Source organism: Indicator indicator, chromosome 31 (genome assembly GCF_027791375.1).
Source record: "Indicator indicator isolate 239-I01 chromosome 31, UM_Iind_1.1, whole genome shotgun sequence".
Classification (NCBI taxonomy): domain Eukaryota; kingdom Metazoa; phylum Chordata; class Aves; order Piciformes; family Indicatoridae; genus Indicator; species Indicator indicator.
Genome location: NC_072040.1, coordinates 11,887,036 through 11,900,195, shown reverse-complemented (window position 1 = coordinate 11,900,195; position 13,160 = coordinate 11,887,036). Strand labels below are relative to the sequence as shown.

General features: G+C 48.0%; 1 protein-coding gene across 1 annotated transcript in view; it reads left to right on the top strand.

The window, feature by feature from the left end:
* The window catches only part of ROCK1 (Rho associated coiled-coil containing protein kinase 1), a 109,587-nt gene that overhangs the window by 53,790 nt on the left and 42,637 nt on the right, over window positions 1-13,160 (top strand). The window contains exons 7-13 of the mRNA XM_054394762.1: window positions 108-252; window positions 504-642; window positions 1,566-1,657; window positions 1,855-2,014; window positions 4,571-4,637; window positions 10,352-10,440; window positions 12,725-12,773. Coding sequence (XP_054250737.1) covers window positions 108-252; window positions 504-642; window positions 1,566-1,657; window positions 1,855-2,014; window positions 4,571-4,637; window positions 10,352-10,440; window positions 12,725-12,773 — 741 coding nt within the window. The remainder of the gene's footprint in view (window positions 1-107; window positions 253-503; window positions 643-1,565; window positions 1,658-1,854; window positions 2,015-4,570; window positions 4,638-10,351; window positions 10,441-12,724; window positions 12,774-13,160) is intronic.

Genomic DNA, 13,160 nt, shown 5'->3' with positions numbered 1-13,160 from the left:
CCCTTCAGGCAAGGGAGGTTGTTGTTGACCTGTGGGGGTTGCTCAGGCTGCCTCAACACCAGCTGTGGCTCTTGCTCTGGGGGCTGGCTGCTCCCCTCTCCCTGCAGGAAGGCATGGTACGATGTGACACGGCCGTGGGCACACCAGACTACATCTCTCCTGAGGTGCTGAAGTCCCAGGGCGGCGATGGTTACTATGGGCGAGAGTGTGACTGGTGGTCAGTTGGAGTCTTCTTGTATGAGATGCTTGTAGGTGAGTAGCAGCAGAGCTGACCACCCTGCTCTCCTAGACTGCCTCTGAAAACCTCTCTTTATTTTTAACTGTTCCATTTGTTACTCTTCTGGCATAAGCTGTGCTTTGCTGATACTTGCAGACTGGTTTTGAAACACTCTGAAGTGTTCTGAAATGTATGTCCTTGCCTCTTGTTCACTGAGTTGCTTCTGTAGCTCAAATATTCTAAATCAAACCTACAACACTTTTTGATCTGCTTTTTAATTTTTCAGGTGATACACCTTTCTATGCAGATTCTTTGGTTGGCACCTACAGTAAGATTATGAACCATAAGAACTCCCTGACTTTCCCTGACGACAATGACATTTCCAAAGAGGCAAAAAACCTCATCTGTGCCTTTTTAACTGATAGGTAAGAGTGAAACTTTACTTGAAAGTAAGCCTTCCTTAAGAGAATTTCTTATGTTGAAATAATGTGTGTGTGTGTATATATGTTTATATTTCTTTGGTGTATTATGTATTTTTATTTGTTTGGCGGAAGAAGGTATTTGGGAGAGGAGTCACCACTGGTGATTGCTGCTCCTTATGGTAGTCGTGTCTGTACTTGGTGAAGAGAAATGGTCCTGCTCTGGACATGTCTGACTTGTAAATGTAGGCTGAGTACAAAATGTTCCTCCTTAGCAGCAGCTGCTGTTACCTTGGTTTGTGTTGCACGGTGGTGAGGAGTGTGCAAACCAGATTCCTTCTGGGTAAAGCTAAAGCAAGAGATGCATTTTAGGAGTGCCCTGAGCTCTTACTGGGCAGCCAGCATCAGGGTGGAGCCAGCCCAGAGGAAGCCCACCTGAAGTGTGGGTGTTAGGTCTGTTACACTTTGTCAGGACTCCTGCTGCTTCAAAGGAGGAGCTGCAGCACTTCCTGGGCTGCATGGGAGTCAGACAGCAGCATGGAGAAAATGGATCCTAGCTGCTGCTTGGCAGCTGCCTGCCCAGGCTGTGATGGTAGCAGAAGGGCTTAATTTGGACCAGACTTACAACTAGTGCTCATAGAATTGTTTTGGTTGGGAAAGACATTTGAAATCAAATCCAACCATTAACCCAGCACTGCCAAGTCCACCACTAAACCCAGCACCACATTTGCACCGCTTTTAAATGCCTCTGTGCTAGAAGCTGCTGTGCTTCTATAGATACTTTCATACGTCAGCTTTGGGATGTGTCCATTTCTTACCTTAGTTTGAGAGGTATTTTTTTGTCTGTGTTGTTAGATGATGCCTTAGACTGAGCCTTTCCTTCAGAGCTGTGTTTGTGTTCTGTGCTTAACCAAAATGCTCTTCAACAGGGAAGTGAGGCTGGGCCGCAACGGTGTGGAAGAGATCAAGCGGCATCTGTTCTTCAAAAATGACCAGTGGGCTTGGGAGACCCTCAGAGACAGTGAGTGTGGGGTTTGGCTTGGCACAGGCACTTGCCCTGCTTGCTGGTTCTTTGTAACAGAATTAAATGTTCCTTTACTCTCCACTAAGGAAAGAGATTTCCTTAGACACCAAAGAGAAACTCCCCCCAGCCGAGTTCTTGGTTGTGTGGCTGGGCAATGCAGTGATCATCACCATCCAATTCTGCTCTCTTTCCAGCTGTAGCACCAGTTGTGCCTGACTTGAGCAGTGACATTGACACTAGTAACTTTGATGATCTGGAAGAAGACAAAGGAGAGGAAGAAACCTTTCCCATACCAAAAGCATTCGTGGGCAACCAGCTTCCTTTTGTTGGCTTTACCTACTACAGCAACCGTCGGTAAGTGTGCAGAGAGCAGGCCAGGGCTGTTCTGCTGGCAGCACTCTGCCTGCCTTACCAACCAGTATCTAGAGACAAGCACTTTCAGATTTCTATTAATAATTCTAACTCCTAACAGGTGATACTCCTTTCACCCTTGGATAATGATAGTCAGTACCTTCAGACATGTCAGTGAGTTTGTAGATGTCTTGTTCTGCATTAAGTAGATGATGTAGTGGTGCTGCAGAAGCTAATCAAGAAAAACCAACTGTGGTTGCTGCTGGGCAGCAGAGCAATGAGTTGTATCTAGCATCATGGACCAAGGATTCAGAGTCACAGATTGCATCAGGTTGGAAGGAACCTTCAAAGGTCATCTTGTCCAACCCCACTGCAGTCAGTAGGGACACCTTCAGCTGGTCCAGGGCCACATCAAGTCTGATCTTGAAATGTCTCAAGGGATGGGGCCTCAACCACCTCCCTGGACAACCTGTTCCAGTGTCTCACCACCCTCACTGTGCAGAGCTACCTCCTGATGTCCAGCCTAAACCTGCCCTGCTCCAGTTTCAAACCATTGCCCTTTGTCCTATCCCCACAGGCCCTTCTCAACACTCCCTCCCCGGCCTTGCTATAGGTCCCCTTCAGATATTGAAATGCAGCTCTGAGGTCTCCCTGGAGCCTTCTCTTCTCCAGGCTGAACAGCTCCAACTCTCAGTCTGTCCCCATAGCAGAGGTTCTCCAGCCCTCTGATCATCTTTGTGTCCTCTTCTGGACCTGCTCCATCAGGTCCATGTCTCTCTTGTGTTGGGGGTCCCATAGCTGGACACAGCCCTGCAGGTGAGGTCTCCCCAGAGCAGAGCAGAGCGGGGGGGCAGAATCCCCTCTCTCAGCCTGCTCTGCTGGCCACACTGCTTTTGATGCAGCCCAGGATGTGATTCAGGAGGGATGTGAAAGTCCCTTTGGCTTATTGTGACTGAATGTTCCTGAGCTGGATCTGGAGGCTCTGGACTTGACATCATGTGTTTTAGCATGGGATCAGTTAAACCCTGGCTTGCTGGAAAGACAAAATTTTCTACTTGTCTGTTATCTGCTTGATAATTTGGTGCCCTTTTTTTTTTTAAATTTCCTTCCAAACTGCAGAGTGATGCTTTACAGCTTCCATTGTGCCTTAGAAGGCTTTAAATTGCATCACTTCAAAATATATCAGTTAAAATTATACTAATTCATACTCTGAAAATCTGGGAAGGGACTTTTCACAAGGCTTGTAGTGGCAGGATGAGGGGCAATGAGTAGGGTAGATTAAGGCTGGGAATTAGGAAGAAATTCACTAGAGTGAGGGTGGTGAGACACTGGAACAGGTTGCCCAGGGAGGTTGTGGCTGTGCCCTCCCTGGAGGTGTTCAAGGCCAGGTTGTATGAGGCCTTGAGCAAGCTGGGCTGGTGGGAGGTACCCCTGCCCATGGCTGGAACTGGATGAGCTTTGGGGTCCTTTCCAACCCAACCCATTCTGTGAATCTCTGTATCTGCTGTAGCCTCTAAGCACAGCTACATCTACACTCCAAACTCTTGACAACTTCTCACTTTGGAAACTGCTGTTAATTGTAGTGGGTGTCAGTCAGGCTTGAAATGATCTAAAGCTTCCAGTACCTCATGTCAGATGTAGATTGTTCATTGTAATAGGAAGGCCTTAAAGGATATAAACCTGGGGTTTTTTTCTTGGCTAGAAGAGCAGCCACTTACCCAAGCTTGTGGTGAAATTCTTTCCATCCCTGCAAAGAGCTGGGTCTTTCTGCATAGTAAAGCAGAGAGGGACTCACAAGCCTCGTGCATGGGCACAGCTGTGAGAGTTCAGCAGCTCAGCAATTCCACCTGCTCCATCAGGTCCATGTCTTTCCCATCTTACAAACTAGATGTGCCCCTATTCCAAACCAGATGTGTCCATCTTCCTCAGTTCATGTGCTGGAGAACTTGCCCTTGCATAAGTCAGAGACATTCCCATGCCCATATCAGTGACCAGGCCAAGTGCAGCAGATGGAACGCCACAGGGATTTGAAATTGGCCTTTGGTCTTTATTCACCTGCCTTGTGGGAGGCAGGACACAGACAGAGCTGGGGTGCTTCTAGAAAACATTGACCTAGAATGAGAAGGCTGCCTTCAGGGCAAGCCTGCTGTGTATGTAGCTCCTGGTAACCTGGGTGGAACTTACACAACCTCTGCAAGACTTTGCTTCATTGCTGCTACTTGTGGTATAAGTGCCCAAGTAAATATTTATGGGCTGGAGGCCAAGGAGAGTGTTGTAACCATGGAAAACAAAGCTGCTTTTTTTAATGGTTATTAAAACAAACTGATTGAATTAGGGTTTGGCAGAAATCCTTTATGCTGCTTGTCTTCTACTGCCGTTTTCTGCTTTGCTCTTTGCAATAAATGATGTGAGGCTGCCAATTAAATGCACTTGAAGTCATTTTAGTATTTGGTTATCCACACTTTGGAGCAAAAAACCACAGAGGTTGTGCTTTATGATGATTGTCTTCTGTTTTTTTCATGATCTTTCTTCTAAGCAGCCCTTCCCCTGTTGTTGCAGGTATTTAGGGGTGTCTGCAGAGAACTCCAACGACAACAGGACAGGCTGCAGTGTGGAGAAGAGTGTGGTATGGCTTGAGCATTGCTTGAGTTCTGCATCTGACAGATTCTTTCACTTCTTGGAATATGGGCAATAGACTTGGGAATTGGAGCTGTTGATGATTATTGGAAAAGCAGAATCGCATTTGGGCTGTCCTGGGCTGTGATAGAGCAGTAGGGAGTGCATGCTCTGTGCAGCTGCATTCACAGCTGGGACCTTTAGAAATACCAAAGTGTTTGGGCAGTGGGTTTGGAGGGCCATAATGACCCCAGTGTGTGCTGGCTGTGTGGCAGCCCTGGAATCTGCACCTGAGTGTGATGGGAACCTTGGGTTTGCAGCAACCTGTCATTGAATCTGGGGCTGCTCTGCCTGTGAACTGAGTGGGAGGTGGCAGATCACCTACCCAGCCTGGGTGCTCTGCCCCTTCCCAGCTGCCCCCACAACTGTTGGGAATGTGACTATGAGTATTTTGTTCTGGTTTTGGGAGTAGAAGAGAAGCAGATACCTGGGCACATTCCCTTCTCTCTTCAATTTGCAGTGATAAGGCTTTAGTGCTCTATGGTATTACCCAGAGAGAAGCTGCCAAGGGCAGGGGGATTGGTTATTGCTTTATTGGGCTAACTGAAGTCATTAAAGATGGAACTGCTCTGATTTCTTTCTCTATGTTGATGTGTTCAGAAATTTTGTTTTCCTCATGGGCACTTGGCAGTTGGTACAGTAAAAAATAAAAGCAAAGCCAGCCTTGCAAATATTTGCAAACCCCTGATGCTGTGTGCTGGCCTTTGGTTGGCTTTGAAGAGAGGTAGTGAATGGCCTTGACACAACTGGTGGGACACAGGCACCTGCATGGAGTTAACCCTCAAGGCTCCTGTCCCTGTTGCCAGCTGTATTTGAGTGTCTTGTGGTTTTACCAGTTTTGGGCGGCTAAGCTCTGGAAGGATGTGAGTGGTTTAGAGAGGTTTAAGTAATTCTGTCTTTACTGTGAGATATTTTCACCCCACAGTTCTTTCTCAGCTGTTTTTCTTTCATTCCATGCTGCAATGATAACGGTAATGTTGATACGTGGTTAGCAAATTGATTAGTTCTGGAAGTAGAACATAAGATGCTGCCTGCTCTGTCTGCATTTTGTCTTGGGGCTGAGTATCTTCTGGGAGGGACCCAGGGCCACAAATTTCCAGGAAATTCCTTGTGTTTTGCAAGTGGGCAAAACCTCACAGAACTAGCCCAGGAAGGTGGGCCCCAGTGAAATTCAGAATCCTTTACCCTAACTTCAAATTTCTGTGAAGGTTTGATTCTTTAACCTGGTTTAGCACTACCAGAACCACCTGGAAACACTTTAGATAGGAAGGAAGAGGTGAGTGCAGATTCTGTTGCACTGGGTCCTTGCTTCCCTTCATTGTTCAGGGTGCAGAACCAGACACACTCTGCTGTGGTGATTAAAACAAAGCAGCATGGCAGCTCCTGAGGGATTTTCCTTGGCTTCTCTGCTGTAGGAACACTTTTCCATGGCCTTCCCTCTCCTACCCCCTACTCAGAGTGATAGCTGAGAACAACGTCAAACATGATAAATGCTTTTATACTGACTCCGTTGTATCTCAGGAGTTTTGAAGGAATTACTTAGTCTGCTGCCATCAGGCTGTACAAAACTTCTCTGTCAGCCTGTTGTCTCCTACTCATAAAATTAGAGTGCAGCACCGTAGGAGCATCCAGGGACAGAAAGAAACAAGAGGAGGCAACAGAGGACCAAGCAGCAGGAGTCAATACAGAAATGTACATCAGTTACCAGAGGGCTTTTTGAACCTGTTTCTCATCCATCCCATGGCACAGAATCACAGAATGGGGGGAGTTGGAAGGGACACCTGGAGATCATCCCCTCCAACTCCCTGCTAATGCAGATTCACCTACAGCAGGTCACACAGGAACACGTCCAGCAGGTTTTGAAAGTCACCAGGGAAGGAGGCTCCATGACCTTTCTGGGCAGCCTGTTCCAGTGCTCTGGGCACCCTCGCAGTAAAAGAATTTTCTCCTTAAGTTCAAGTGAAACCTCCTGTGTTCTGGTCTGTGCCCATTGCCTCTTGTCCTATGACTGGGCACTACTGAAAAGAGCCCAGCCTCATTCTCATGACCTCCACCCTTTAGCTCTTACTGAGCATTGATCAGATCCCCTCTCAGGCTAAACATCCCCAGGTCTCTCAGCCTCTCCTCATCAGAGAGGTGCTCCAGGCCCCTCAGCATTTTTGTGGCCCTCTCCAGTAGTTCCCTTGGCCTGCTGGCCACACTCTTCTTCAGGCATCCCAGAACACCATTGGCCTTGGCCATGAAGGCACACTGCTGGCTCATGGGGAACTTGTCCACCAGCACTTTCAGATCTTTCTCCGCAGAGTTGCTTCCCAGCAGGTCTGCCCTCACCTGTACTGCTGCAGGGGGTTGTTCCTCCTCAGGGGCAGGAGTCTATACTTGCCCTTGTTGAACTTCATGAGGTCCAACTCTGCTTAATTCCAGCCTGTCCAAGTGACTCCGGACGGCAGCACAGCCTGAGGGGTCTGAGCCACTCCTCCCAGTTCTGTGTCACCAGCAAACTGGATGAGCATCTATCCCGTCCCTCCATCCAGGTTGATGAATATACTGAACAAGGCTGGAGGCAGTACTGACCCGATGCAGCCTGCCTCGTAGGGCTCTAAAATGAATAACCAAGAAATGCAGGAGCAGTGATCTTGAATCTTCTTTCTCCTTTATTTTTGTGTATTAGCTCTGGTCCCTTTTTACTGAAGTGAGAGTTGGCCTTTAAATGTTCCTGCCTCCTGTTTCTAAGTGGCTCATAGTGAGGAGATGAATGTGTTGGGTACTGGTCCTCCTTCCTTTTTCCTCAGAGTTTAGATTTAGAGGCCATCTCTGTGGTTTTTGGCGACAGGCACTGTCCCATCCCTGTGCTGTTATGGTCTATGTCAGAGCTGTTGTGTAGTGCTGGGCAGTTATTCCTTCTGGTGCCTCCTTGTGCTCTCGAGGCTCTGTGGTAGGCAGTGGTGAACACATAGAATGGAGAGGTGACCATGGTGGGTCCTGCACTTGGGTCACACCAACGCCATGATGTGCTACCAGATGTGGGGCACAGTGCCTGGAAACTGCCGAGCAGAGAAACTCCTGGGCGTTACCTTTTAGCTGCTGGTGCTGCAAAAAAAAAAACAACAACCACAGACACAACCCCCAGCTCACACTGACACAACTCCCAGCTCACACTGACACAACCTCCCCAGCTCACATTGACACAACCTCCCCAGCTCACACTGACACAACCTCCCCAGCTCACACTGACACAACCTCCCCAGCTCACATGACACAACCTCCCAGCTCACACTGACACAACCTCCCCAGCTCACACTGACACAACCTCCCCAGCTCACATTGACACAACCTCCCCAGCTCACATTGACACAACCTCCCCAGCTCACACTGACACAACCTCCCCAGCTCACATTGACACAACCTCCCCAGCTCACACTGACACAACCTCCCCAGCTCACATTGACACAACCTCCCCAGCTCACACTGACACAACCTCCCCAGCTCACACTGACACAACCTCCCCAGCTCACATTGACACAACCTCCCCAGCTCACATGACACAACCTCCCCAGCTCACATTGACACAACCTCCCCAGCTCACACTGACACAACCTCCCCAGCTCACACTGACACAACCTCCCCAGCTCACATTGACACAACCTCCCCAGCTCACACTGACACAACCTCCCCAGCTCACACTGACACAACCTCCCCAGCTCACATTGACACAACCTCCCCAGCTCACACTGACACAACCTCCCCAGCTCACATTGACACAACCTCCCCAGCTCACATTGACACAACCTCCCCAGCTCACACTGACACAACCTCCCCAGCTCACACTGACACAACCTCCCCAGCTCACATTGACACAACCTCCCAGCTCACACTGACACAACCTCCCCAGCTCACACTGACACAACCTCCCAGCTCACATTGACACAACCTCCCCAGCTCACACTGACACAACCTCCCCAGCTCACATTGACACAACCTCCCAGCTCACACTGACACAACCTCCCAGCTCACACTGACACAACCTCCCCAGCTCACATTGACACAACCTCCCAGCTCACACTGACACAACCTCCCCAGCTCACACTGACACAACCTCCCCAGCTCACATTGACACAACCTCCCAGCTCACACTGACACAACCTCCCAGCTCACACTGACACAACCTCCCAGCCCACACTGACACAACCTCCCCAGCTCACACTGACACAACCTCCCCAGCTCACACTGACACAACCTCCCAGCTCACACTGACACAACCTCCCCAGCTCACATGACACAACCTCCCAGCTCACACTGACACAACCTCCCCAGCTCACACTGACACAACCTCCCAGCTCACACTGACACAACCTCCCCAGCTCACACTGACACAACCTCCCAGCTCACACTGACACAACCTCCCCAGCTCACACTGACACAACCTCCCAGCTCACACTGACACAACCTCCCCAGCTCACACTGACACAACCTCCCAGCTCACACTGACACAACCTCCCCAGCTCACACTGACACAACCTCCCAGCTCACAATGACACAACCTCCCAGCTCACACTGACACCACCTCCCCAGCTCACACTGACACAACCTCCCAGCTCACACTGACACAACCTCCCAGCTCACACTGACACAACCTCCCCAGCTCACATTGACACAACCTCCCAGCTCACACTGACACAACCTCCCAGCTCACACTGACACAACCTCCCCAGCTCACACTGACACAACCTCCCAGCTCACACTGACACAACCTCCCCAGCTCACACTGACACAACCTCCCAGCTCACACTGACACAACCTCCCAGCTCACATTGACACAACCCCCCCCCCAGTCCAGGCTTTCTTAGAACCAGTTTTTATGTACCACCTCTGAAGGTTTCAGGGGATCCTGATCCCTGCATTGCATCTTGTTGTGTTTCTGGTTCTGCTCCCTGACCTTTGTGAGAGCCTAAAGATGGTGGTGGTTCCTGCTAGAAAAAGCAGTTTGAGACTAATTGAAATGCTTTGCACTCATAGCTCGTCTGATTCTGAAGATACTTAAACCAAGGAGGATTTGACTTAGCCCTGTGAATTTTTCACAGAGTCACAGACTGCATTGGGGTGGAAGGGTCACTTTGTCCAACCCCCCTTCAGTTACAGGGGCACCTCTAGCTAGAGCAGGCTGCCCAGGGCTGCATCAAGTCTGATCTTGGATGTCTCCAGGGATGGGGCCTCAAACACATCCCTGGATCCAGTGTCTCACCACCCTCATTGTGCAGAGCTTCCTTCTGATGTCCAACCTAATTCTGCCCTGCTCCAGTTTCAAACCATTGTCCCTCATCCTGTCCCCACAGCTGCTTCTGAACAGTCCCTCCCTAGCCTGCCTGTATGTCCCCTTCAGGCACTGAAATGCAGCTCTAAGGTCTAACTTCTGTCAGAGCTATTCAGAACCCTAAAATGTGCTGTGTGTGCAGAAGACAGAACCGTGCAATATTGAAGTTGTTTCTTGCAATCAGTGTTTTTAGATTGTTTGTGTTGGGATCCCATAGTGCTCAGGTAGAACTCCAGTGTGAATGTATCAGGCTCTAGTGTGACTAAGCTGTGGTAGCACAGAAGCAGCACTGAATGTTCTGGCATATTTAAAATCTAATGCATGTTCATTCATGTACAAAACTCTATTTGTAGCTGGAAAATATGCAGAAGATGATCTATGAGTTGGAAGAACAACTACATAATGAAATGCAGTTGAAAGATGAAATGGAGCAGAAGTGCAGGTGAGACTTTGAACTGTTGTAGTTTACATCAGTTAGACACATCCAACCCTTCAGCTCTGGATTTCTGATGCAGACACTACCTGAATAGCACCAACAGTGCTTCTGGAGTCTCCAAGGTGGGTCCAGGCAGAGGTTTAAGTCATTTTAAAACAATATTTACATTATCTTCTTGAATATAGTATGAAGAAAACATTGTGCTTACATTGGCACTCAGGTGACACCTTTCTGAGCACTTCAGTTGGGGATTTCAGCCAATAGCCCTGAATTCACATCTTTTATTGAACAGAATGAACCTTCTGACTTCAAAAAAGCATTTTATATATCTCTGTATCTATACACACACACATATATATGTGTGTATATATATAATCCAATATATGCCATATACATATATACACACAGCATAGATTGGATTCTTCAGATGAATTGTCTAGTTTCTAACTACATGGGAATTGTTGGGAAACCACATTCCTTGGGTGTTTTTTCCCCTGGTGCCTGACAGATAAGAACAACTATTTGCCTTCTAAAATCTTGTCCCTACTGTGTTGAAGAAGTGGCTACCTGAGAATGTACCAATTCCTGCAGCTGCACCTCGGGACGAACAGGAAGAAATTCTTTCCAGTGAGGGTGGGGCTGCCCCCTCTCTGGAGGTGTCCAAGGCCAGGCTGGATGAGGCCTTGAGCAACCTGGGCTAGAGGAAGTAGATGACCTTTGGGGTCACTTCCAACCCAACCCATTCAATGCTGATTTTTTAATGAGAATCAGATTTTTTTACTCAGATTAATCCAAACTCAGTTCCCCTTCAGTTAGCTTCTCCTTTTGAAGTCTTCATCTGAAGGCCTAAACAGAGCCAGGAAACAACACTGGATGTAGGTCATAAGAACACCAACACTGGGTGTAGGTCATAGGAACACCAACACTGGGTGTAGGTTGTGGGAACACCAACACTGGCTGTAGGTCATAGGAACACCAACACTAGGTGCAGGTTGTGGGAACACCAACATTAGGTGTAGGTGATAGGAAGAACATAGTCTTGTGAATTAGGACCACAGTGTGTAGTTGTATGAGCTGCTTGTGTGTAAAGTGGTAGCCAAAGTGGTCTGGTGGGAATTCAGAGTGTGTGACACTGCTGCTGATTTAAACCCAGCTTCACTGGTCACACCTTCTGCTTGCTTCCCACAAGCAGGACATACACTGCTTGAAAGCTGCTCTGTGACTGCCTCTCTGCAGCCCTGCTGACCTTGGCTGAGCACAGCAGTGTCCTCTGGCAGTGGCAGTGCTTACTGGTGTTGGTAGTCAGGATGTGCTGCAGGGACTGCTGCTTGCTGTGCCTGGCAGGTACTGTTTGTGGCCTGTGTGTGACCTTGTGGAGAGCTATCTGCAGACATGCAGTGGTGTCACAGGGACTGCCTGAGGTGTCACTGTGCACGGACTTGCTCTGCAGTACTCTGTTCTAGTGCATTGCATCAACATAGGCACTTTCAAATAGTACTCAACTATCTGTGTCCACAGTGGGGAGCAGTCTGATGTTGAATTAATGAACCATGGTAGGTATTTGGAAGGTCCACAACTGGTGGAATTTTTAGCAATTCTCACAGAGTCACAGACTGCATCAGGTTGGAAGAGATTAAAGCTGATCTTGTCTAACCTTCCTGGAGACAGCAGGGACACCTCCCACTGGATCAGGCTGCCCAGGGCCACATCAAGTCTGATATTGAAATATCTCCAGGAACAGAGCCTCAACCCCATCCCTGGGCAGCCTGTTCCGGTATTTCGCCAGCCTCATTGTGCAGAACTTCTTCCTGATGTCCAACTTAAATCTGCCCTGCTCCAGTTTCAAACAATTGCCCCTTGTGCTATCACTCCAAGCCCTTCTGAACAGTCGTTCTCCAGCCTTCCTGTAGGTGCCCTTCAGATATTGAAGTGCAGCTCTAAGTGCAACCTTCTCTTCTCCAGGCTGAAGAGCCCCAACTCTCTCAGCCTGTCTGGGATATTCTCATGTTAAGGATAACCTGTTGTGTACACACAGTGTGTACATTTACAGGTTAAGGGAGAAAACGGTCACCTAATTTTTGCATAGAATCTGCAGCAAAAATATATTTTAGAGATTGTTTCCAATGATTAGGAAATTAGGATTCTCTTCAAATCCAGATGTTTGTTACCCACAGCATTAGGCAAAATATAGATATTCACCTCAGCATCTGTCAAATCATTTCACCAGAAACCCACTGTCTGTAAGGTGCCCTTCTCAAACATGACTGAAATGATTTTGGTTTATTTTTAGATCTTCAAACATCAAGCTAGACAAGATAATGAAAGAACTGGATGAAGAGGTAATTTTTGTCCTCACTGAAGCCTTCTTATTTGGATAAAGACTGTGGATAGGGCTTTCATTATTTAAGAGATTTCTGACTAAAAAAATCCTTCCAAGTTCAGATTTGAGAGCAAGCCATCACATTTTAATGTGTAGCACTGGGAAATGCATTTTTATTTGCACACATGTTTAAAACCTTCTGCTTTCTACAAGTCATGTTGAATTCTGTGCTTAGCCTTGCTCCTACAACTTCTCTGGTGTTTATCAAAATTGGTTACTCCAGAATTCACTGTACAGGTAATTTGCTGTTGAGCCCTGTCTTAGTTTAGAGCAAGACAGATGTTCTTTTACCTCTTCCAAAAGGGGTAAAAGAAAAATGCTCACACAAAGGGTTGGATAGGATTGG